This window comes from Pituophis catenifer, unplaced genomic scaffold (genome assembly GCF_029215685.1).
Source record: "Pituophis catenifer annectens isolate HBS135680 unplaced genomic scaffold, rPitCat1.0.hap2 SCAF_7, whole genome shotgun sequence".
Classification (NCBI taxonomy): domain Eukaryota; kingdom Metazoa; phylum Chordata; class Lepidosauria; order Squamata; family Colubridae; genus Pituophis; species Pituophis catenifer.
In genome coordinates this window covers 44455552-44482417 of record NW_027256887.1, presented here as the reverse complement: position 1 = coordinate 44482417, position 26866 = coordinate 44455552, and the positions used below count along the sequence as shown (strand labels likewise).

At 37.8% G+C, this 26866-nt stretch overlaps 2 protein-coding genes across 4 annotated transcripts; one reads left to right on the top strand and one right to left on the bottom strand.

Moving 5' to 3' along the window:
- Positions 1 to 62: 62 nt before the first annotated feature.
- LOC139319164 (cathepsin E-like) lies at positions 63 to 23846 on the bottom strand. 3 transcript variants are annotated; one of them, XM_070946872.1, is made up of 10 exons: positions 23673 to 23846; positions 18507 to 18684; positions 14636 to 14753; positions 13217 to 13335; positions 12524 to 12723; positions 11654 to 11773; positions 9917 to 10061; positions 6077 to 6175; positions 2445 to 2649; positions 63 to 1083 (listed from the first exon to the last, which is right to left on the bottom strand). In XM_070946872.1, the coding sequence occupies exons 1-9, from the start codon at positions 23780 to 23782 to the stop codon at positions 2458 to 2460; spliced, it is 1281 nt and encodes a 426-aa protein (XP_070802973.1). In that variant the 5' UTR covers positions 23783 to 23846; the 3' UTR covers positions 63 to 1083; positions 2445 to 2457. The 3 variants fall into 3 exon arrangements, with proteins under 3 accessions (XP_070802973.1, XP_070802972.1, XP_070802974.1); XM_070946871.1 differs by lacking the exon at positions 63 to 1083 and having other exon boundaries at positions 1122 to 2649; XM_070946873.1 differs by lacking the exons at positions 63 to 1083; positions 23673 to 23846 and adding an exon at positions 22359 to 22444 and having other exon boundaries at positions 1124 to 2649.
- On the top strand, positions 21953 to 26327 carry LRRC10 (leucine rich repeat containing 10). The gene has a single exon (XM_070946874.1). It carries the CDS (start codon positions 22019 to 22021, stop codon positions 22853 to 22855), a length of 837 nt encoding a protein of 278 aa, XP_070802975.1. The 5' UTR covers positions 21953 to 22018; the 3' UTR covers positions 22856 to 26327.
- The last annotated feature ends 539 nt before the right edge of the window (positions 26328 to 26866 follow it).

Sequence of the window (26866 nt, the reverse complement as noted above, 5' to 3'; positions counted from 1 at the left end):
TGATGTCTATGTAAGTAAAGATGCTCAGAATAGGGTGCCTGAAATGCTCTGAATTATAGAAACAAATCATAATAAAAAATTATGACGTTCCCTCAAGATAGGTATGAAATAGACAGTCATTTCTGGTGACATATACAAATAAGACTAAGAACTAGAATCTTTGTAATAGAAGCTATATGACCAGATGACAGGGAGACAAAGAGTACAGATTCATACTCATTCTTGCTTGAAGTTCTTCTTCCCCTACATAAAAATATTTTGGCCTTCCTTTTCTTAGAGAAAGGCAATTTGCATGTTTACATTCCTTGCCCTGCTGCTCCTGGAGAATATCCTGCTTCTTATAAAACTCTTTGTGATTAAAATTCAGAATTCTATTTCTGTGTCCTTAATATGGACGCGAGGGACGCGGTGGCTCAGTGGCTAAAACGCTGAGCTTGTCAAGCGAAAGGTCGGCAGTTCAGCAGTTTGAATCCCTAGCGCCGCGTAATGGAGTGAGCTCCTGTTACTTGTCCCAGCTTCTGCCAACCTAGCAGTTTGAAAGCACTTAAAAAATGCAAGTAGAAAAATATGGACCATCTTTGGTGGGAAGGTAACAGTGTTCCGTGCACCTTTGGCATTTAGTCATGCCAGCCACATGACTACGGAGACTTCTTTGGACAGCGCTGGCTCTTCGGCTTTGAAACAGAGATGAGCACCGCCTCCTAGAGTCGGGAATGACTAGCACATATGTGCAAGGGGAACCTTTATCTTTATCTAATATGGAAAGGCTGAAAAGAAGTAAATGTAGCAACGACTTTTTAAAATCTTGGCATGCTGCCAAAACATCAATAAAATTGTTGCTTGTAGGAGAATATTCTGAAGTTGTAATGACATCTCAAAGAAATTTATCTTTTTTTATTGAAGGGCGGGGTGTAAGATGGCCATTTAATGAGAGAAAAGCATAGAGGAAAGTTCACTGTTATCTTCAGGGCCCATCAGCAAAAACAGACTGGTTTCATTCTGCTGCCCAAGAGAATTATTGGAATTCAGCTGCCTCCATTGGAACAGAATCCACAATTTAGTGCTAAGCAGGACTTCAGTTTTCTGGCAGGTGAAAACAAAAAGGTCAAATTAACTTGAAACAGAATGACTCAGAAGGTTATTTGCTTGATCAACTTTATTTGTATATCTGAAAGTCCAGAACAGATTGAACAAAAGGGGGAAATTAAGGAGAAATTATCACTTGAACACATCTGGCTTATGAAAAATTATGAAAGTGGCTGATTTGGGGTGTAGGATTCTGAGGAATAAATCTTATATCGATGTCAGCAATTCAGTATGTGCAATTCTACCTTTAAGCCTTCTTAACTACAAAAATATTTTAATTTTACCAAGAACAAGAAGTGTCTCTGATTTTAATGAAACAAACTCACATGTAAATATGTATTGGGTAGCAGTCTCAAATATCTTGCCTATCTTCCTGGCAGACATGGAATCTTATCCAGCCACAGACCCAGCTAACTAATTATACCAATGCCTGAGTCTACAGTGAAGAAATGCCTCTTCCATCTGCTGAAGATCTGCCTTTTTTGTCAGCAATGAACTGGGAAATGGAAAAGAATCTAGCAAAACAGGTGAAGAAACTCCATGGGCCAAATCAGACCTGTCAGACAATTTTCCTTTACTTGGGTGTGGGGAATGATGGGCCTTTTATGACTTGTAGACTTCAATTCCCAGAATTCCTGAGCCAGCCATCGTTCCCCACCTCTGCTTTACGTCAATTGTAATATAAGAAACATAATTACTGCAGATAAGTAACTTTCCATTTGCCAGTTGGGTAGTAATAACTTAATCAGCAGAATAACAATAACTTTTGCTTTAGAACAAAAGTTTGTTTCAGTGAGGTCTTTTCTCATCTAAGTATATTGTATATAGGATTGAAAGCTAAGACTACCATTCTTTGCACCCAAAAATGAACATACATCATGATCCAAGTAAATGTAAATTATGTAAGCCAAATGGCTCAGCTCTATGACTTTTGAAGACTTTATTCAGCTATTTCTAATATGGCTACCTAATACCATGTTTCCCTGAAAATAAGACCTCCCCCCAAAATAAGACCTCCCCAAAAATAAACCTTCCCCGAAAATAAGCCCTCCTCAGAATATAAGCCCTCCCTGAAAATATCTAAATGCATGCACAACCGATCCCCGCCATTTCCTCTGGTTAGGGTTAGGGAGACAGAGCTGGAAATCAGGTAAGACAGCAAGAGGATCTGACAGTCAATAGGTTGGAAAAAGTCACTACACCTCCATTATGATCACAGAAGGATCAGAATCAAGCTGTAAAAGTGGTCTTACAATAGTTAAATCAATTTACACCTTCTTCTCCCCATTCTCTCTCCATATATCAAAAACAATTCTTGTTCATTGTGTGAAAGGCAAAATTATCAATATTATCTCTACCTATGTTGCTTTACTATTTCTGTTGATTTCTTCTTCTTCCTTTACGAGCTGATTTAGCAAAGCCAACTCTATCATGTCCACGATCAAAAACAGAGTAAAAAGCTGACATAAATACATCTCCTAGAATCCACAATGGTCCTCCATTAGAGATGAGATCCAGCGATTGGAAACCACTGAAACACAAGGCCTCAGATCCACTTGTTTCCTGCGAAAGAGAAACAAAGACTGCCATTATGTAGCATGTGCTAGACCTGAAATAGAAGGTGAAATAGTGATAAGAAAGTTTGCTGGCCCCTTTAACTAAATGCTATGAAATTATTAAGAAGAGAGTGGGTAGTTAGGAGAAGCGATGATAGTGCATTTCCTTTAATGTATGATTACCTTATAGGATTGGGGCTATTAGAATGCAAATTATAATTTTGCATTTTTGAACCAATACATGTAGTAAAACTTATTCATATTCAAAATTAATCTTTTCTTATTTTAAAATACAGTTCATCAACAATTTTGAAAATTTATTCATGTTAATTCAACATTTGCACAATATGCATATGGACTTCTTTCTTCCTTTTTTTCCTTGTCTATCTTTTGTTCTGCCTTTAAATTAGTCTTGAATCCTAATGGCTACCTGGACTAGTTCCTACAGTTTTCTTGGCAAGGTTTTTAGAAGTGGTTTGCTATTGCCGCTATGTAGGGCTGAGAGAGAATAACTTGCCCCAGGTCACCCAGCTAGTTTTATGATTAAAGTGGGACTGGAACTCAATCTTATCACACTAGGCAAAATTCCCCCCCCCCAAAAAAAAATAAGTTGCAAAAATATCCACTGAAACCTCTATAAATTTTGTTGCATTTTTATGCAAAAAGGAAACAAAAGAAAGGAAAAAGAAGCCAAATTGATATTTTCATAAAAATGAGAACATGATATTGACAAATTCACCCAATCCTATAAATCATTCTAGTGATTCTTTCCCTAATCTTATTACATACAATTAACAAGCTAAACTAGAGATGAATGCAAACTCTCATCCATACTATTCAGATGCAATTATAAATAGCATACAATAGATGAATAGCACTTACCACCAGACCTCTCTGAAAGTAGAAGTCATTCATCAGTGGAATATTGTAAACTGGCAGGCACTCCCTTGAATCAAACCCAGTTTCTATCTATGACAACTCTTGTTGTCATTACCATTAACTGGGTGAAATGGTGCATCATTGGGCAACAGTTTTTGAATCATGTTACTAACTCAAATGGCCTATCCTACAGAATGTGTCCAAAATCCAGAACCCATGACTCCCAAGGGAATGAAATTTGGGGACGTTTTGGCTGTTTAAATTCTGCTGATGGCTGCTGTGATGCCGTCATGTGATTTTCATTTTCAACCTTTATGACACTTTCCCAGCCACGTTCACAATTCCTTGATCCCACCCAACAGCAGCCTCTTATCTGCTTATCAGGATGGGATGGGAAGATTTCTAATGCTCCCTGCCACTTTCCCTGCCATCCAATGGTGCATGGGTTTTCTATTGCTGTCTATGTTAGTGTTGCTTAGAATCTCAGGGAGACTAAATCTTAAGACTTGGGTGAGTGGTTTGGAATCTCATGGTTGTGTTTGGTCCATGTACTATAATTTCACCCCCTCTTTTTTTAATGCCTTAAAGTTAGGCTTGACTCCTGACAACTACTTGCACAAACTCCAGAAGGCTTCTTTGCAAGGTTTTTCAGAAGTGATTTGCCATTTTCTGTTTCCTAGGGCTGAGAGATCATGACTGGTCCAAGGTCACCCAGCTGGCTCTATGCCTAAAATGGGACTAGAACTCATGGGCTCCCAGTTTCTAGTCTGATGCCTCCCTCTAACCACAGTTACCAAACTCAGTGGCCTGATTTTCCCATTGAAACATTAGCCAACTAAGTCCTGAAATATTCTTGAGTTTTAAAATAATAATAATAATAATAATAATAATAATAATAACAATAACAATAACAATAACAATAACAATAACAATAACAATAACAATAACAATAATAATAATAATAATAATAATAATAATAATAATAATAATAGTCTCAGAACTGCCCCAAATCCAGGAAAAGCAGAAAATCCTGATACCACCCACATTGGAAGCAAGACTTCTTCCACTGTGTTCCTCACACCCCAAAAATGTTAATGTAACCATGAGTTGCCAAGAGATAGCTTATCTTGTGAAGAAAAGATGCTATTCAGGCAACATCTGAAACACAGCTGATTCTATCAACTAAAGTAGTTAACATGTGCTTCTCCAGATGTTCCCAATGGCCATGTTGACTCAAGCTGCTTGGCATTCTAGTTCAGCAATCTGGAGAAGAGTCACCAATTGCTCTTTTCTACCTCTCCTGGCAGCCAATTGGGGTACACCGGGTAGGCCCATTAAAACTATTGCAGCCAACTTCTCACCGTGGATACTTGTTCTTGGATTACCATCAGATCAGTATGATCTAATTATTGTCTCTTCATTTGGTCTCTTCTATCCTCTTCTATTCGACCTGAACTGGAATCTGTCAGTAGATGGCTACAACTACTGGTCAGTTTGCCTGTGCCTGGCTGAACCTGAGCTGAATTAATGCCTAACTATTGCATGGCTTCATGAAAGGCCAGCTTGACTTAATTATCAATATCTGTACATATGAATAGTGCAGATTAATTGAAATTGGTCCAGAATGCAGCTGCACGAGCTATCGTGGGTGCACCTAGATGCACCCACATTACACCAATTCTCCGCGAGCTGCACTGGCTCCCTATTGGTCTCCGGGCACAATTCAAGGTGTTGGTTATTACCTTTAAAGCCCTACATGGCTCAGGGCCAGGCTATCTTCGAGACCGTCTTCTACCGCGTAGCTCCCAGCGACCGGTAAGATCCTACAGAGTTGGTCTCCTCCGGGTCCTGTCAGCTAAACAATGCCTGCTGGCAGGCCCACGGGGGAGGGCCTACTCTGTGGCTGCCCCAGCTCTCTGGAACCAGTTACCTCCTGAGGTCCGGACTACCCCCACCCTATTGGCATTCCGGAAAGTGGTGAAGACCTGGCTTTTCCGGCAGGCCTGGGGCCGTTGATCTCGCTGTTCAATCTTGCGAGATCCGGCCATGGATGGTGTGCATGTATTTTTAATGTTTTTAAAATGCTTTTATAATGTTTTTTTTTTAATTTATGTTCATTGTTTGTATTATTTTTATTATAAGCCGCCCAGAGTCCCTTGGGAGTTGGGCGGCATAGAAATATTATTAATTAAATTAAATTAAATATATGGAAGATAACGATAATATATTAAGAAGTTCTTTGAGCTGATTTCTAAACCCTTCCAAAATAACATTGTATCAAAAATCATGCATATGAAAATCTGCATTTATGCCTATTGTGTTGTGCTAGAAAATGTATTCATTATTTATTTATTTATTATTTATTTATTTAGCATATAGCATATCATATATGGACTAGCAATATATATTAACATTTCAGCTAGATTAGTAGACTCCAATAAAATATATTAAAAAGATCTATGTTTAGAACATCTAACCATTGAAGCACAGCATTATTTATATTAAAAATCATTAAGTGATCATTAAGTGACCATTATTAAAGCTTGGATACATACCTTAATTATATATTGCTTTGGTGTTAATGTGAATTCCTTCTGCCCAATGGTAAAGCTTATTGAGGGCAAACTGGAAAGTCTCCTGCAGTCCACAAGAAACTGTAACACAAATCAAAGCATTCCTTGATCTAAAATTTTGGTCACCATTTACACTAACTTGTTCCTGATAATTCCTGACATGTAATCATCCATTGCATTTGATTATGGAAGTTTCATGTTTAACAATTAAGTAAAACAGCTAATGCTAGATCTGCTTTCCACAGTATAAGCCAAAGAACTGATATAATGGCTTACTAAAAGCAGCATGAGCTGATATTGGAACTAGTAAAGAGGCAATATTTATCATAAGAATGTAATTTGCCAAATTGCTTTCCCTCTGGTACAGGTGGGCGGGCAACATCCAGACTGATGAGCACAAGGAAGTGTCAAGGTTGGATAGATCTATCCTACATTCTTTGACAAGAAGCTAAAGATGCTGTTGGCATAAAGTTAAACTGGCCATAAATAACAGAGAATGGGCCAAGGAAGAAATAGGGCCATACAAATCTTTGAAAGAGTGGGTAATGAAAGAGGAATTTCTTGAATCATTAAAATGTTCATGTTGTTTGCAAGATTGACATACTTTTGACACTGATGAACTGTCACAAGAGGTAGTTTGCCCTGTGTGGGCCTGTGTGTTGAGCAATTTCTTTTAAAACAGCCATGTAAGCTTTAAAAGGATGTCACTGTTTTAATGATTCAAAATAAGGTCCTACATATAGTGGAACACCATTCTTGGAGGTGTGCACAACTGCCAACTAGCCGCATATGTGCTGTATATCAGTCGCAGCACTAATAGAAACAAGCATTATTATCAAGCCAGTCAAAGGGGACAATCAATATAGGTGATGATGTGCAAAATCAGTTGTCAAAATGGAAGTTTGAAGAAGGGAGTGAGTACGATTCTGGAGCTACACAGTGAAATTCATAATTTCAGCAGTTCTTTTCCTCCAATAAAGCTGGTGAATGTGTAAAAGATATTTAAAATGTTGATCATGAAACTTACTAAAATGCACTACATTAGATTTAATTATCCTAGTCGTAAAAACACTTCACAGTGGCATCTAAATACAATTACAGTCTTCAACTATATCAGTATCTCACAACTCATAATGATATAAGGACAACAGATGGCAACAAAAGGTCCTAGAAACTTTTCAGAAGAAATCCACATGAATTTGGTCAACTTAATTAAACAGAAACAATAATAATTATGACTTCCAGTAAAGAAAATTATTGAGTATTTTCAAAAGGATGTTAACTTTTAGAACCAGCAGTTCTTGCATTATCACTTGAAATAAATATTAAAAGTTTTTCCCATGACTTTCATAAAGTCAATCTATCCGTTCTTTAGCTGGCATTAAACTATACTAGTATAAAATTTCATCAGTAACAATTTGTATCCTACCACAGGACAAATGCCTCCCAAATGATGGTATCCTTATTTACCACAAGGACAAGGAAAATAAACTCTGGATTGTCTCCCACCCCCTCTACCAAATGGCACCAGCTAGTGGGAAAATATCCAGGTTTTGCACAAACTGTTGGGAGCTAATGCTTGACCTTCCAGCATCTATCAGCAAGTCTGAAAAACAAGTTGAACAGTAAAGAGGGGGACATCCTGCTTCACTGCATGAAAAAAGTTTTTTAAAAGGGGAAAAAACAGCTGAAAGGAGCTGAAGAGCACATGCAGTGGAGCAGGACCTCCTTCTCTTTATGGTTCAATTTGTTTTTCAGACTTGCTGATAGATGCTGGAAGGTCAAGAATTACCATATTTTTCAGAATATAAGACGCACCGGAGTATAAGACACACCTACCTTTTTTGATTGTTTTTTTTAAGTTTTTTTTTATTTTTTAGACAAACACACGTACAAACATACAATGTATTTTCTTTAAACAGAGTATTTGGCTGGTTCACAAATTTAAAGTGTTTAGTCATTTCAATTAAATTTACAATTTCTATATTTCCTTTTTGCCATATGTATTACCCTTCATTCTCATCTCTAATCTTAATCAAATTCAATTTTTCCCTTCTATTCTATATTATACCCCTTCCCATTGTCATCTATTTTTATATCCATCCTCACATTGGTTAATTATGTAATATTACAATTGTTTAATACAAATTCAACATTTTAATATAAATCAATTAGTTATATATCTATCTTTTTTGTATATTAATCAATATGAACATGAATATTCCAATTATTTCCATGCAATCCAATTTCTTACAAATCAATTAATTATATTTACCAATAATAATAAACCAAATAATTTTCCCCATATATTCCTCCAAACCACAACTTAACCATTTCTGCTTTCAACACAATATGCAATTAATAGTATCTCAATTATTACAATTCTCTAGTTAAATAGAGCTTTTTGTGTTTTAAAATCTTTAACTCTCCTCTTTTGCCCTAAATTTCCCATTGTTTGCGCCTACCTTTTTTAGTGAGCAAAAAGAAAAAGAAATCTCTCCCTGCCTTATTGCAGCAGAGCCTGCTTTACTTTCAGTTTCATTTTTTCAGTATAGCTAGGGGGGAAAAATCTGCTCCAGCACTTTGCAGCTAGCAGCAGAGCCCTGCGCAAAACAGCTGAGACCAAATCAGCTGAGAGTCAGGAGGCCAATCTAAACAACCTATGCTGAAGCTGAAAGGGGCTGTTTTTTCTTGCTGTTTGCTTGCAAGGAGGTAACTGCTGCGAGACACAGGCCAAAGGGTGGGGGCCACTGGGTGGGCAGGGCTACATTAGGTGTATAAGAGGCACCTAAATTTTCACCCCCTTTTGGGGGGGTAAAAAGGTGCGTTTTATATTCCAAAAAATACAGTAGCTCCCAATAGAGTTTGTGCAAAGCCTGGAATTACTTTTGACAGATGCTCATTTGCTCTCCAGCCTCTTATTCATTCCTCCTGAAGACCAGTTTACCGCCTTCTTAGAAGGACATGAACCTGTGTTCAAAAGTAGCCAAACTAACAGCTGACCGATGGGGAGTGGCTGCTTAAAATTCACTCACACTTTGCCCTGCAATTTCCCCCTTCACATTTCTTAATTAGTCAGTCTAATTTAAAACATGGGTTTAGCCCTCTTTTGAAAAAGCGATTAAAGCCATGTTTAAAAGTGACCAAACAATGACAGGGAAGGACTGTGCCATGAAGCAGCAGCTAGCCTCTTTCTCATTAACCTTTTAATTCATTCTTCACTTTCATCATTGGTCTGCTGCCTTTTGAGCCAATCAGGTCCCCAAATTGGTGGATTGGATCAGAGACATGATGGATAAAAGGGAGAGTCTGGTTTGATTGTTATGGGTTCTTTTGCAGCCCCGTGAAAGAAGAACACCCAGTTTCTGGGCTGAAGAATCCAGATGAACATACAGTAGAAATATCATCAAGTGGTGATCCAAATGTTTGCAGCCCAGTCCTAGAATAAAAAAAGCTGGCCAGTTCATCTAAGTATCTTCCATACAGTACCTTTCCCATTTTCATTCTCCCATATTAGTATCCATTGTAGAACATTTGCTCCAAATAAAGTAGATAAACACTTAGTAAATAAATGCCAAATTCTCTCTTAAAAAATTTCAGCCTCTTCCATTTCCAGTAGCTTCTATGCTGGTTTCCAAATATATTAAATATAGGTATAGTGGATAAAAGGATTATAACAAAACTTCATTGTTAATTTTACATTTCGCAAAACCAATCTTTATTTATGCTTTAGAATATCTCTTATTTAGAATATCTCTTAATATGTTTGTGTCACCATGATATCAATAATTTTTATCCTTTCCAACCCAGAATTTTATTTACCTCTCCAGAAGAACTGGGGACAGCTCCAATTTTTGCTTGTAGTTTTTTAATATCTAGTAATGGACCAGTAATAAGAGAGGTTCCGGAATCTACAATAGCTTCACAGCCATTTTTACATGCTACAATCTGTCCCTGGATTTTCACACTGCATTATTGGATGTGGAAAACACAAAGGGATGGGGGAGGAGAGTAAACATCAATAATCAAGAAACAGACTGAAAGTAATTGGAATACATGAATACAAAAACAAATTTTTGTAAATAGATATTTGAAAAAGCCAACCTCAGAACTTTTCTTTTTCTCTGCATTATGCACACATACATAAACACTACATCTATACATTAATATCATTTAGATTTTTGCATTCAGTATTGTTAAGAGAAAGTAAGGCTGCAATCTCATACTTGTCTGTTTCAAAATCCTGTGGTAAGATTTATGCTTCAGTAAACAATTATCCTCTAATCCAGGGGTGTCAAACCCGTGGGCTGGATGCACCATGCCCACCCCCGTTTTAGCGAAGGGGGAAAAAGTCGTGATACATCATGTGATGACAACATGATGATGCGAGTTTGACACCCCTGCTCTTATCCATGCAAATATCTGCCCACCTAGCAGTTCGAAAGCATGCAAATGTGCGTAGATTAAAAGTGGGAAGGTAACAGTATTCTGTGCATCTTTGACATAAAGCCATGCTGGCCACATGTCCACAGAAACGGTCATTGGACAATGCTGGTTCCCTCAGCCATAAAATGTAGATGAGCACCATGCCCCAGAGTCAGACATGGTTGTCAGGGAAACTTTTACGTTTTACCTTGCAAATATTTAATTTATTTTATTTACAGGGGGAGCAATAGAAAACCATGGTTCTGGTTTTTAAAAAACAGAAAAACAAAAATATAAAGAAAACATTTTGATCATGCTTTCTATGTGTCTCTTCTTTTGAAAAAGTTTCTATAAATGGACATATTAAAACTATACTATATGTACAATTATATTATGTATTAACTAATTTAGTTATTTAGTTAAATTAAATATGCTCTACATTTCCAGCCCCTCAGACTCTGAGGTCCAGCCACCAGTCCTAAGTAGAGTGGTTGATAAAGATTCAGCTACAGAGGAAACAACTCCATAGATTGGAGACACTTGGCAGGAAACACGACAACAGAAGAGCCAATGCTGAGTGCTCAGCTGCTGCAGCTCTGTATTTTATTCATTCATTTATTTAGAATATTTACATGGCTGCCTGTTCACGCTCAGTGACTCTGGGTGGCTTACAAAAAATAAGCTAGTGTATTGTCCTTCTTTCCTGGTAGTAGATGCTGAAAACAATTTTTCAGGCCTCAACTCTGTCTATGACTATGCCATCTTTAGAACTCTGGATTCCACCTCACTGTCTCTTGTCTTGTTTCTTGAATTTGTCGCTGTTTAGTGAATTCCTGGTCTTGATCTATACCAAGCCTGTGACTATGTTTACAGTTGCCATCATAATATATTGGTAAAAAGGACTCTTTTCTTTAAAAAAAAATCTTCCTGAGCTCATATATTACTGGACTGTGGTAGCAGACATCCAGTTCTTATCTTGTTGGCTGACAGCCAACAGTGCAGGCCCAAAAAATTGCTTCTCATACTCAAACATAAGCACAATATTTATGGATTGGTTGTGGTTCATCTGCTTCATCGGGAGTCAGAAGTTGTTTTTGCATGCCTACGTGAAGGTTTCTGTTTTAGCAAACTTACTTTTCAAGAGGAATCTGCCAGTACATTTTTCGACTGACAGGAATCCAATAAATGGGTCCATGGTAGAGTGAATGATCTATGCCTCCAAATATCAATTCACCCCCATCCTTGGTGCCATCTCTGAAAAGATGAAATGCATTATGCTGATAAGCAAAAGATGTAGTTATAAAATTGAATGAGAACACAACTGGGACTCAAAGAGATATTTGAAATAAATTAAGGATGGTAAAGAAATCAGTTATGGATTTATTTTCAAGAAAAATGACATAACTGCCAAAAAGGAAGCTATTATAGCATGAATTATCAGTTATTAAAATCTACCTCAAAGTAGTTCTCAGCTCATAACTGCATATAAAATGGTGTATATTTGGGAAAGTTTTATGCAATGCATATATATTTGGAAATATCTATAATACAGATAATTGGAAAACTATATACATATATAAGTAGGGAAATATGCTTATAGGACTTGTAATAATCTAGTTTTAGAAAAAGTTGTTCATAGAAAAATGGATTTTCTTTCTTTTTTTTAAATACAGAGCTTTGATCAAACAGATGGCCTGAAAGTTAACATGTAATCATGTTATGATTAATTTGGTGGTTTATTTTGAGAGAAGGAAACCTCCTTGGCTGCAAAGCAAGCTTTCCAACTGTATTTATCTAAGAGCTATTAATAGTGTTTCCCAGAATATATAAAGCAGAATTAGATAAATCAATCATCTTTCTGTACATGTATTATTCATTTGACACAGTGCTGGACCATTCCCCCAAAGAGGCAATGGCATGAGAATTAAATAACTCTGATGCATCTATTTCTCCTCCATTCGTATATTTTAATGTTTACCTTTCTTTTCACATGCAAATACTGACCTATTCAGAAAGAAGGAAAACACAGGTTCTTCAACCAAATTCTGCTTCATCATATTGTCAAAGACTGGGACAGAGTCCACCACTGACAAATTAGGGTATGCCAAGCCCAACACCCCATCAAAATGTGCAGAGACAAAGGTGTTGCCTGGCTCCAAGAGAGATTCACCAAAGTCTTGGGCCTCAATGGAAATGTTGCTAATCTGTTCATTGATCGTAAAAGAAAAACAGTATGAAAAGATATTATAGCTGCATATAGTAAGAATCGTTTCAAGGAAAATGTTGTTTTATTTAGATTTTTATTCCACTTTTTCATCTACAATTTATGGCAACAAGCATACCATCATTCCTTTTTTATCATATTTTCCTCACAACAACCCTGTGAGCTCATTGGGCTGAGAAAGAATGACTGGTCCAAAAGCACCAAGCCAGTTTCTCACGCCTAAGATGGGACTAGAAATAATTGTTTCCTGATTTCTAGGCTAACATCTTAACCACTATACCAAATTGGCTCTCAATTGTTTCCTTAGAATATTATTATTCCTAGCTCCCCTAACAAGAAGGTTCCTATTTTAGTTAAATTATTTTTAAAAGAGAATTGGTCTCATTTATCTCCAGCAATTTATTTTTTAATTCTAGTACTATACACATTCTCAGAAAACATAAAACCCTTGAAGATAATAGCAGTTCTCTCACCTGGACCACATCTTTGGAAAAAATGCCCATGAGGTGCCCAGTACCATACCGCAGAGAAAATTGTTGCCCTCCATGTTGATAGGAATGTGACAGAAATGACTCAAATTTGTTGTGTGTTACTGTAAAAACATAATTTGCTCTTAACCCATTACTTCTTCTGGACAGTAGGATTAACTTTTAAAAGTATTTTTTCAGCAAAAGAAAAACATGAGATTAAAGTATCAGGGTCAAATTATTTGGCAAAAAGCAGAGCAACTCTTTGATTCAGGCGAATAAGGCAGTAGGTCAATGACAATTTGTCAAGGTCAACTCACCATGGCCAACTCACTACAGCCAACTTGCCTTGGCCAACTCACCTCAGGACAACTTGCTGCAGTACAAGATTTATATTAATATCAAAGAAATTGTGGAATAGAATCATTAAAGAATGGATGCAAATGGAGGGACAAAATGAAATGTGAATGACAAAAAATTATTTATTTTAAAGAATTAAATTGAATTGATAAATTGTCCCTCAACAAGTTGGCCACAGCGAATTGTCCCATTCCAGAGGCAGCTGCTTTATGTGTCAGAGGCTAAGGACAAATTGAACTGGCAAAACTGGAGGATCCATGAAGTCTATTCAGTTTCTGTATATGTTAGGGAAGAATATTAGCTTCTTGTGGTGCGGCTCGGCAAAGCTGATATTTGGATCTGAATTTTAAGCTATTGAAAGTATACTGAATTCTCCTACTAAGAGAAAGATTCAAAAGTGTTTCCGACTCACTTCAAATCTAGTTTCTTTACTGAAAGCATCAATGAGAAACTCTGCAGCTAAAAATTCTTGACTACTTATGAAGAATGGCTATAGGAAATTGCCCCACTAAAGTAGAATAAATCACTTGAACAAAAATTAGCTTCAGATTCAAAGGTACACAAAATACTGTTGTGGATATGAACATCTTTGTTTAGATCTATCATGATTATTGATGATTTAGGCTGAAGGAATTGGGTATGTTATATCTCTTTCAGCTTAAGCATTCTACTATTCCTCGTTCCTCGTTATTTTAGTTCTATGCAGATTTTTCTTCTCATTAAAACAGTTTAAATAAAAATATGAATAATAAAACCACAAATTCTAAAAGAAATGATAGAAAAATCAATAAATCAATAAAAATAGAAAAATCAAAATAATGTTCATTAAGAAATGAGACAACTCCAAAATGACACAATTTTTGAAGAGTTGTATCTAGCCGAAATAAATGGGAAATATCAGCTGAGAAAATATCTCAAAGGGGGTTCCATATCTATGAGAGAACTTTGCATTAGATGAAGTCATAAATTAACAATTCTTTCCCATAGTTTCCTGTATAATGACAAAATTTGGACTTTTCTTTGCTGATTTTATTTAAGTTCTTGAATGATGTAAATATTTCTTACAACAAGCGTCACTCATGCAATATATTGATGGTATCCAAAGATCAGAAGATCCAGTGTCAAGTATCACATAGAATTTCTGTGGTGGGGTGCCAATGCTCACTTCTCCATAGTATTGGGCCTAGGAGAAAAAAGGCATCCATCATTCAGTAATTAGTCACCTACCAAGTTCCAACTTGCTTTAAACTCTTTTCAGTTCTAAGGCTTCAGCCCAGACATCTTTTAAGAAAGGACAGTATAAGGGCTCATAGCTAGCCTGCTCATCTCTAAAACATGAAAATGACTTGTTCTTGACCAAAGTCTTAGGCAGATCCTGTTAATCATCTGGAGAATTTGGGGGGTGGGTGGTTGAAACTCTGATATCTCTAATTCCAGCTTCAGCTTTAGAATTATTATTTTGTAAACACGGGAGACAAGTTTGGGGTTTTAAAAAGCCATTGGCTCCATTGTGCCCTCTCCTAACTGGCTTCTAGCTGTGATTAGTGGATTCTTGTGAGTCTGATAAAAACACTTAATAGAACCCATAATCTGAAGTCAAGCATAATAGCACAGACAAATGTTATAATAACTTCAGATAAAGGGAATGGATTTTTGCTAATTCTTTCATTTCCATATTTAACTCTATTTGCTTCCCAATGTCACTGCGTTATTTTAGTTACCAGCTGAGCTCATTATTTCTGGACTTTCAGACTCTCCGTAGCTTTGCCAACTTCTTATCAGTAAGCTACGTGTTTCCGCATCCACCCACATTCCTTCACTTGCTTCACACACTCTTTCCTTTGTTCTTTTTCCAGAAAGGTCCGGCTGAAAGATAGCCGGCCCGAATTACTTTCAAAAATGTAACAATTAACTTTTCTTAGTTAGTGAGGTGTTTTATTTTCTTTATAACAAATAAATGAGTTTTATTAGAAACCTTCCTCGCGTTTCTTTTCAGAATATTGCAACAAGGAATAAGCCTCGATTCATCTCCTCCTCTAAACCAGGGTAATTAGTCCCAGAGCCAAACATGGGATTAATAAATGCCCTGACAAAACAAGTTTGGGGTTTTAAAAAGCCATTGGCTCCATTGTGCCTTCTCCTAACTGGCTTCTAGCTGTGATTAGTGGATTCTTGTGAGTCTGATAAAAACACTTAATAGAACCCATAATCTGAAGTCAAGCATAATAGCACAGACAAATGTTATAATAACTTCAGATAAAGGGAATGGATTTTTGCTAATTCTTTCATTTCCATATTTAACTCTATTTGCTTCCCAATCCTTAAGAAAAAAAAACAAACATCCAGGAAGCATAGGAGGAACTAACAAAAACCCTTCCATTATGGGAATCCTTCGACATCAAATATCTTTTTAGGAAATCAGTGCACATTTGGATTTGTATTATTATATTTGTATTATTTATTTGTTCATCTGTTTTTAATTAATATTATAAATATAAACCATAAAATAGTTTGAACCCAAAGTCTCTGCTCACAAAATGGGATTTGCCCATTTTTATTTCCCCATAGTTTACGGTATTTTGGTTCATGAAAACTTTTCCTATTGGTCTGAGGAGGATGCTTGAGACAACCACAAGAGGTTGTATGGGAAGAAAAGGTGCTGTAGAAAGGAGAAATAGTAAAAGGAAGATCAATGTATGGCTGCTCACACTGCATACTGAAATACTGTGAGCAGACTGGGAAATACTGTGTGCGGTCTGAATCCAAATCAATAAAATCAATTAAAACTATTGGTTGTTGTTTACTTATTAAGTTAATGTAATACAACTTGATCATGTACTTTGCAAGGTGCATATCTGTTTCTATACAAATAGTGTATTAAGCTATTTGTTTAAAAAAATTTCCAGCTATACAGTATTCTGCCATTATGTCCATATGTCAATAAAGCATAATTATTTAAGATATTAAAAAGGTTATTATAAACTAATTAAAATTTAAGAGGCCTGACTCATAGGAAGGTCTAGCTCCTATTCTAAAACTGGGAAAAGTGGAGACTGAGCTAAATAATTCCTAGATGCAGCTTGGATGTTGTCTAAGGAAGGGTCTTTCCCATATGCATAACAAGATCTCAGAGGGTAAGGACATCAGAAGAGAACCTCTTGTCCTGATTTAATAGGTTAGGTATTAAACAGAACCTGCTGTAACAGATTAGGTTACAGGTAATCAGGGTTTGTTTGGTTTTTTTGGTCTAGGGCAGTGATGACTAACCTTTTTGCCATCGCGTGCCAGGAAACGGAGGGCGGGAAGATTGTGCGTGCATGTACACACATCCATAATTCTATGTGCCCCGCCCCCTCGCATACGCCCGTGACCCCCCCCACTACCTCCCAACTCCTGGCACGTGATGGCCTGGTAGGCCTGTTTTTCTCTCTCACCTGGCACCAGAGCCTCTCTATGAGTCTGGGGAGGGCGAAAACAACCTTCCCCACCCCCCTGGAGGCCCTCTGGAGGCCAGAAACTGCCCGTTTGCCAACTTCCGGTTGGTCAGGAAGTGACTTTTTTGCTGTCCCTAGCCTCCAGAGACTCCTAGAGAGGCTCTGGAGGCAGGTGAGAGAGAAAAATGGGCCTTTCCCACCCACCCCCAGGCTCTCCAGAGGCAGCCTGTTTCCCTACTTCTGGTGGGCCAAGAAGGCCTGAAAATCAGCTGGCCAGCACACGCATGCATGCTGGAGCTGAGCTCGCGTGCCCACTGATATAGCTACATGTGCCACCTGTGGCACGCGTGCCATAGGTTCGCCATCACGGGTCTAGGGCTTTAAATGTTAAAACTACTACTTTAAATGGTAGCCAGAAAGTAAGTGCCAAAGCACTGTAGATTTTTAATATGGAATCATTTTAGTTCCAATATTCTGCACTTATTTGCTGCCTGGATATTTTACACCAATTACAGCTTTAGACACTTCTCAAGGATTGCCCAACATGAAGTACGTTATAGTTGCAAATCAGCCTTGGAAACTTTGGCCAAGTCTAGCAACTCAGGAATGGTTAGATAAGGCACAGTGCAAATACACTCTCTGCGGTCACTGTCACACGGGAACCCAAAGCTATCGGGGAGAGGTCAAAAAGCAAATGCTTAGATCATTTGGTTTCATCCAGTCCAGGGGTGTCATCAGCATACCAGTGATATATCATTCCAAAGCTCTACATGAACTCTGCCAGCAATTTTATTTTTTGTGAAGGTTGAAAATAATCCTGAAGTTGATTTTTTTAAAAAAGTGACCCAGTGAATCTGAGATGTCAAGAAAGAATCAGTCACTATTGCCGTCAGAGGTTTATCGGGATTCCGCTCCGTATCAGTCCACTCTCCATATCAACCCAAAGCTCACAATCTATTTTTAGGAATTAACCATCACTAGCATCTGCTAGATTATGACATGATTGTGTGTGCCAACAATATTAGTGAGTTTAAGTGTTATAAGTGTCTGATTGGTGTTTTCCTTGCTTCGATTGGTAAATCCCATTTTGCATAATATGTTGGTCTAGGGCTGGCAAAATGTCTCATTAAAGAGGCTAATTAAGGGCTGTTCCAGGAAAAGTTTCCATTCCTCTCAATACAGCCCAACAATGGAAGGAAAACTCTCACTCCATGGGATGGAAGCAAATGTAATAGCTTCAAACTAAACTTTTAAATTTTAGTCTTTCAGCATGCCAAAAAAGTTATATTTATACAATGCGGATTAAAGTGGAGCATGATAGATTATGACAGTTACAAAAATTGGGCTAAAGTTGATTTCAGAGCACAACAGCTAAAGAGAAAAACTCTGTGGGATTCCCTTCCCCCTGGTGCCTTAGCTCTATGCTTTTTTTGCCTACTGGTTGACCCAGAGCTGTCCCAGGCTGTTCTTTTCATTCTGTTTTCTACAAATACTATACTCACATTCATGTAATTATGAAGCTTTTCCTTTGCAGTTCTCATGGACAAAAGAATATCAGACGGAAAGCAAGGATAGTACTTCTGAGCAAAACTTTCAGGTAAATTATTCCTCCAAAATTGCTCCAGTTGTCCTCTTTCTCGAAGTACAGTTTGGATAGAATTAAACTGAACTAGTGGAATCCTGATTGAACAATATAAATATAGATTTGAATGTGGACACTGCCATTTACCAAATGTCATGATTTGCATTGTTTTTCCCGCTTTGAGGCTCAGTGAACTGATACTACGATATTATCAAAGTACACTATGGGTAGGCTGTTTGGTTTAATTGGACATACTCACGGGACATGAACCATTTAGACCTTGCCATTAGAAAAAGTGGCCACAGATCTATAAAAAGTAAACTCCTTGTGACATGCAATCCATCTGAGTCCAAATGGACCCTCCTCCAGCCCAAAACATTAGCTCAGAAAGTGAAAAAACAGGATAGCTTGGGGAAGGAGGAAATTATGATGAAACTTTAGAAAGAGTGGGTAAAATATAAATGCATTTATAACCAGCCCCCCCCCCCCCAAAAAAAATCAGGTGTTGCTTCTTTGTACTACCATCTTTTTTCCTTTTCTCTTTTTCTCTTTTCTTTGTTTTTTCCTAATCTTAGTATTTGTAATAAAGATTTGTTACATTCCTAACATAACATCTAAGAGACTCAGCAGGAAATATCTACATGTATCAACCTACTTCCATGGCAGATAAATTAGGTTTAGTGCTTAAATATTCTGGCCTTGTAAAAAGAGCATCTTAACTGGATTCACGTGATTAGTTTTGGTTTTGCCAGAAATGAAAACTATACCGGTAGTAGCATCATTCTCTAATAGTTTCTGACATTATTTAAACATTATAAAGTTTTCTAAGGAAGCTTTGAAGTAAACTGATAATTTTTTTTTTTCATATTGCTGCATATACACACAAATAAGAATGCTCTGAAATTCTTTCTTACCTTATCAGAGCAGTCATGAACGGAATATAAACCAGAATTACTAAGAGAACCTTCATGACTTCAGCGTATTGAAAATGAAAATGTAGCTGATTTCTTGGAGCATTTGCTCTTTTATGTGTCACTGTGGTTCACTAGGAACACAATCAGCTATTGGTGAGTCAATAGCTGTTTGGCAGGACATCTGCAATATGCTGTAAAAGCACAGTTGTTTTGTGTAAATATTGTAACCTGTTAGGGATGGGCAGACCCAAATTGGGATCTACTGGTAGATCACTGAACTATTATGATTTATCAATTGTTGTTTGTATCTTATGATTTATGAGTGTATCTTATGGTTTATGATCTATGACTTATCACTTTATTATTTGTATGAACATTGAGAGCTTATGAACAAATTCCCTGTGTGTCCAATTACATTTGGCCAATAAAGAATTCTATTCTATTCTATTGCATAAGATCAGCACACTTACTGATCAGCACAAATTATTTTAACAATAGTTGCTACCTAATTGCATACAGGTCACAGAAAGCTTTTTCTCCAAGACTAAGTGAGTATGAATCACTTGTGACCAAACATCTGAAGGAAGGTCCCAAAGGTGCTGTTTCAAGAGGCAACTGGACTTTCTGTAAGCCCAGTTGCCTCTTGAAAAAGCACCTTTGGCACAACCATGACCTGGATGACTGAGAATCTCCATAGACATCTGAAAGAAGTTTTTTTTTTTTTTTCTGGAGCATCCTTCACAGCTATTGATTGAGTTCTTAAAAGGGTGGACATCTGTGAATTATTTTCTGGAGAAATATATTGCATTTATGAATTATAACAGAATAACAGAGTTGGAAGGGAGCTTGGAGGTCGTCTAGTCCAACCCCCTACTCAGGCTGGAAACCATACACCATTTCAGACAAATGGTTGTCCAATCTCTTCTTAAAAACCTCCAGTGTTGGAGCACCCACAACTTCTGGAGGCAAATCATTCCACTGATTAAATGTTCTAATTGTTATGATGTATTTGAAATATCATACAGCTAAATGATTCATTCCCCACCCCCCACCTTCTATTCAATTTGTCTGATTCTCAGAAACTGCCCAGACAAGTCCCTGCAATTTTCCTGGCAAGGTTTTTCAGAAGCGGTTTCTCATGAGACTGACTGCCTCTTGGTCACCCAACTGGCTTTTTGCATAAATCAGGACTAGAACTCATGGTCTCCTCGTTTTTAGCCTGATGACTTAATCACTACCCCAAACTGGCTCTCAAAATGACTCAAGAAAGGAAACTAATTTGACATTGTCTTACTACAGAATCAGTGTAATCTCATGGCCAGAGTGTTCTAAAATTGAGGAAAGCAGGGTTCAAACCATATTCAGCCACTAACATTGGTCCAGTAATCTTCTCAGCCTTCTGGAGGATAAAATATTGGCAAAAGGAAAACCATACATTGAGCCCTAAAAGCTTTTTTTCCTAAAAGAGTCCATCTTTTAGAGGTAGAAAAAATATATTAATCTGTTCCCACCCTCTCCCCACACACCAAAGTCTTTTCAAAACTCATTATCTGCAATGTTTTATTTCATTATCTCTCTGCTGAAACTTTGACTATGTCAATGGTCACAAGATGTAATAGCTTAAGGTCATAATGATCTATGTTGATAAAACAGATTAATGGTTAAATGGTAAGCCAGACCTTCCCAACTAAATTTTGGTACATCTCAAAAAATACTAAAGAAATGTAATAAAACACAAACAAATTGTCATAATTATTAAATTATTTAATAAATATGACAATTTGTTTGTGTTTTGTAACAAAAAGCCACATTCTGACTAGAGAATGTGACTAACTGTGCTATGCAAGCTGCACTAATTCATTGCACTTCATATCAGATAATGCTTTAAAACATTTCTCATTCCATGCTTACTACTTTTGAAATAAAAAAGTGGGGACCCAGATCTGAATTAGGATAATATGAAATGGAGGGGAAATTAAGTCCATACGCTGGCATAATTTTTCAGCTACTGAGGCTGATATTCAATGCCTTGTTCATCTTGTTCACCCCACCATAAACACAGATTCATACCACTTGCTAAACCAAAATCAGGAAACCATATCATGACTTAATTCATGTCTGAACCCATACATATGAATGGATAAATTGCTGAAAGTATTGATCACATTAGTGGTTATTAAGTCATGGGACGCAAATTTCAAAAATGAAATATCCTAAAGAGGAAACTCAGAAGCATTTCCAAAAACATTTGAGATCAACAAGAACTTCCCTGAGATAGTTTTACTGCCCTTTTCTATTAGAGTTGCTCCATGGGAATGTCTGTAGTTCTCATCAACAGACACTCATTCACTTATCAGAAATATTTCAAGGCTCTTGAAAATCATGATTGTTGCCATGTAGACCATGCCTCTATTTTACTGGGAAGAGGAAATGCCAGAAGAGCAGAGTAAAACCCAGAGAGTTTCTACATCTACAAGGAATATACATCTGACTCTAAAAGCCATTGCAGCTTTTAAGAATGGGCAACACATTAAGAGCAATTATAGCCTTTCTCCCATTTGATGAGTGCCAGAAATACATCCTGGGTGACCTTGAAGAGATGCCAATTGATAAAATGTTGGATCTGAGTGGCAGGCAAGTGAGACGGTTTCCTGTGTGTGTTTGCTCTTTCAGGGAGCTGGTCAAGCTGTACTTGAGCAACAACAACCTGAATCATCTGCCCCCTGAGTTAGAACAGTTACAGAACCTTCAGATCCTGGCACTGGATTTCAACAACTTCCACACACTACCCCAAGTGGTGTGCACCTTGAAACAGCTGTTTATCCTTTATCTGGGCAATAATAAACTGGGAGACCTACCTGCGGAGATGCATCAGCTCCAAAACCTCAAGACTTTATGGATTGAATCCAACTGCCTGTACCACCTGCCCAATGTGGTGTGTGAGCTGAAGCAACTCAAGACATTGCATGCTGGATCCAATGCCCTGCGCTCTCTGCCTGAACAGCTACAGTATCTGAAGGAACTGCGTACTATCTGGCTCTCCAGCAACTTACTGGCCGATTTCCCACCAGTGCTTTTGCACATGCCTTTCCTGGAAGTGATTGATGTGGACTGCAATGCCATCCATGATTTTCCCAGTCTCATCCACCTGAATGGTTTGAAATTGGTGATCTATGACCACAACCCCTGTAGAAATGCACCCAAGGTGGCTAAGGGAGTGCACAGAGTAGGGAGGTGGTCAGAGGAGAGTCCTGAGCCTAGGAAGCGATCTGGGATGGACAAGGACAAAGGAATAGAAGACATCAATGCCTTGTTGCCTCTCCCTCCTGCTCTCTCCTGCAAAGCATCCAATTAAAGCGCAAGGACATTTCTCAACCACCAAAGACCGAAGAATTATTAGTGCCTGCGGCTACTTCTCGGAAAAGTTCAACAGGACACTTGGACTGGCTTTTGCTTTTGCAAGCTTGCATGAAGGTGACATTGGCAGAATATCACTTGTTCCAATAGTATGTATGTGTCTGTATGTCTGCACATGCACAGTAGCTATGTGAACACTTGTAGCAAATGCGTAGTTGAAAAATGTTCAGAACAGAGATAGCAGTCAACATCTGTAATGTTATATAATTGCTTCTTTCCTCAAGAATCAAAATGGAAGGCTAAAGCAATGCACAGATGAATCAGATGTCAGGATGGCCATTTTTATTTAAACAGATGTTGGACAAATTTATTGCATTTATTGTCAATAAACTATAGTACTGGATTCTTAATAATAGAGGCATTGTCTAGAAGCATCCTGAAAACATTTTGAAACCTTTTATTCTGTTTATAATTATTATATTACAGTTAATATAAATAAGTAACATTTCAAACTAGCTGCTATTTAAATAAGGTCTTTCAATCAGATTCTAAAATGTTCTTAAGAATTATTAAAAGGCTAGAGAAAAAATGATTTGGCATTTTTCTCTCATACTTTTACGCATTACCAGGGTTCCATTTAATATATTTATACCCAGCTCACCTTGTTAATTACAATGCAACTGAGAAATATTTTAACTTTTATTCCACATTTTTTATGGAAAGTAAATCACAAAGTAAACACTCTAACCCATCTATTTATTTGTACCCTGCCTTTATTTTTACAAATGACTCAAGGGTAAATATATCCAACATACCTTCCTCTTCCTATTTTCCCCACAACCCTGCGAGGTGGGTTGCACTGAAAGAGTGACTGGCGCAAAGTTATCCAGCTGGCTTTCATGGCTAAAGCAGGACTTGAACTCATGGTCTGCCACTTTTTAGTCTGGAGCCTTAATTCACTAGACCAAACTGTCTCTTTTGCTTGACTGTCTTACCATAGCTCTCTGTCAAAGGCATCCAGGCCAGGTGTGTGAATCACTTTTTTCAGACTAGGGCAGCACTTGTAATCCACCTGGGTCAAGTTTGATCTCCAAGGATTACAGAAAAGGCAGATGGCATGGGATCGTGTCTTCACTGGATAGGCAGACCAAATGTTTTCCAGCAGGGGGCCATGAGGAAATGGAAGGTTAGTGATGACTTATTTTTCCTTGTACATATTGTCACTTTTAAACAAAAATATTTGACTACAGTAATTTGTTGGCAGGAACTTGGTGAATTATTGAGGTTACAAATTGATGCCTGGAAGGCTGCAGGTGGCCATGAAATGCTCATCCATTATACTTCCATAATTTTATGCAGCAATATTGATACACTATACAGCGGTTCTTGATAAATTAGATATTAGGTATTGGTAAATAACATGCTTTTCATCTATATAGGGATGGATAACTTCAGGTATCTGTTGTGACCAAGGCTTACTGAGTCATTGCAATACACAATTAGTCCCAAATAAATCTATTTTACGTTCATTCCCAGCTGAGTCCCAACTAGTTGCAAAACAAGTCCTTCAGAAGTCCTTCGGGATTATCACCATCCTTTATCTTCTTTGACACCCTGCCATAGGCCTTACTTGGCAAAGTCCCACAAAATTCAGAAATAAACAAGAGATGCCGACTGGAAACAGATTTAGCAACACTGCTTTCCTGCAAAAGGCCCAAGTGCCTTTGTTTCTCTTTTAAGCCTTATGGGAGGGGACACTCATCTTCTGGCCTTACTCCCGAGTCTTCCCTTTTGCTTTAGCTGCTCTTGCCTTCTGGCAACTCTGTGCATACTTGCACTAGGAATAGGCTCCTCCTGTTCCTCTGTCTCTCTGCTGTCAGACTCTGGGGGCTCCGGAGTCCGTGCATCACTCCCAGATGGCCCTGGCCCCATCTCTGCCTCCGACACAGAGCCCTTGTCTGGGCCTTCCCCAGACTCCAGGACTGGCCCATGTTCCTCCCCTGTCCGACTCCACTGCCAGCTCCACAGGGTGATGGCAGACCACAACAGTATCAAGAGTAGCAATATCATTTGAATAACATGGGTTAGGATTGAAAGAATTTTTTTTTTCAGGCTTTTTTGTGGATGGCAATGGTGGGCCTCTAACCAGTTTAATAATATTCCTCTCTTAAGCCCTCAATTTAAAACTTAAAAGACATGTTCACATTGTATCCATTATTGAGGATAAAAATTTTTCTTGGAAAAGAGGACTACCTTAAGTCACAGCTTGTAACTCCCAGGGCTGAATTGCTGCAATGTCCTCTACTTAGAAGGTTCAACTGACACAAAATGCTACTTTGTTTCAGGAAATCTAATGGGAGACATCTGTATATTCAATGTATTTAGTTATTACAATATTTTTCAGACAGTAAAACGCACCAGACGATAAGATTCACATTAGCTTTAGAGGAGGAAAACAAGGGGAAAAAATCAGCCTCTGCCTCCCAGTATCCATCTGGTATTCATCTGGCTAGCGTCCTTGCAGCAAACAACAAACAGCCTGGTCAGCTTCAGCACATTATCACCGCTGCGGCCCGTTCACCATCGCGGCCCATTTGACGCCATCCGCAACCCATTCACCGCCACCCATTCACCACGCCGTTTGCTGGGCGTGGTGGCAATCCTCACCGCTTAGAACAGCTGTTTGGCACCATACACACCCCTCCGCCAAAATATTCACTCTATAAGATGCATTTCCACACACTTTTTGTGGGGGGAGGGGGAAGTGCGTCTTATAGTCCAAAAATGTGGTATATTCCTAACTCATTTCATTCCCTTTGGTTTTAAAAACCTGCATCAAATGGGGCCATGCCCTTTTGGAGATGTAGCGCTTAACTACTATTTCATAAATTTTCCAAATATTTAAAAGTTACTAACTTTAAGTCAGGGTTCCAAAATTAAGGAGCTTCTTTCCCGAGAAGGCTTGGAAACTATATATATAGCAGGATGCAAAAAGTTATGTCCAACCAGCTACCTTTCTGTGGTCCTGAGCAGGCAGGGACCAAAATGTGTTCCCTTGCCAATACTTTAGGGCACCCATTTTCAGAATGCAGTCTTCCGTGTGACACAAAACCACAATGTTTTTCCTGTTATGTAGGACACAGAAAGCTGCATTATATCAGGACAGAACACTGACATACCAAGTTCCACAATCATGTTATGCTTTATGAGCACTTCTAGTGACCCAAAAAGAAAACTCTTTCCCAGCCAGAAGAGAAGTGCCAAACCTGGAATTTTATTTGCTATTTTTATACAGCCTATAATGAAGTTCTTTTCTCAACTTATGAAATAAAAGTATGTATTAGTCTTTGAAACAAAGTGTCAAATATATAATTTGTGCATTTTCTCCAATTGTTATTCAGTTTACAAATGCATTCTCCTAAGGTGTAAGATTTTATTCAAAGAGGTTTCTGCCTAAATAATATTTTTCTCTTTTCTTTCAACCTCTTGCAAATTCTGAATTTCTTGTTGTTTCATGCATCTCAAAATGCTGGCTAAATCTTCAAACTTTCATACCAAATGCATCTGTTCTGATTAAGAATTCTATGAAACTATCATTTTGCCCCAATGAATGGTATCCAGAATTTTAAACCATACCAATAAAATGAATTTGAAAGATTTCATGTTTCAATTTTCACAACTGGCTTATCTGCAGGTGGCATTTTTCATGTTTTGATTACAAATTCAAGAGTCTGCTTATTCAGATAGTCTTACAGAATATATTTTAAAACGTATATTTGGCAGGTAAGCAGAACCCAATCTTGGCGGTGCATTTTGAACCTTTTTTTCCTGCTCAGTATATACACTGCTTAGGAACCAAATTACTTTGCACTTACTACTACATTAAAAAAATCTACTGCAATATTTTATGTTTAAAGAACAACCAATTGATACTTTCCTGAAGTGTTCAATTATAACTTCCCTAATTCCTTATTACTGGCCACATTGGCTGACGCTGATGGGAGCTGAG

Excerpts from the sequence above, each read along its gene's own strand:
- LOC139319164 (XM_070946872.1), bottom strand. The coding sequence starts at position 23,782 with ATGAGTTCAAGTCCTGCTTTAGCCATGAAAGCCAGCTGGATAACTTTG. Across the intron at positions 10,062-11,653 it reads TGGCAGATTCCTCTTGAAAA|TGTGAAAATCCAGGGACAGA; the intron begins GTAAGTTTGCTA and ends CCAATAATGCAG. Across the intron at positions 6,176-9,916 it reads TCCCCAGTTCTTCTGGAGAG|TTTCTTGTGGACTGCAGGAG; the intron begins GTAAATAAAATT and ends TTTGTGTTACAG.
- LRRC10 (XM_070946874.1), top strand. The coding sequence starts at position 22,019 with ATGGGCAACACATTAAGAGCAATTATAGCCTTTCTCCCATTTGATGAG.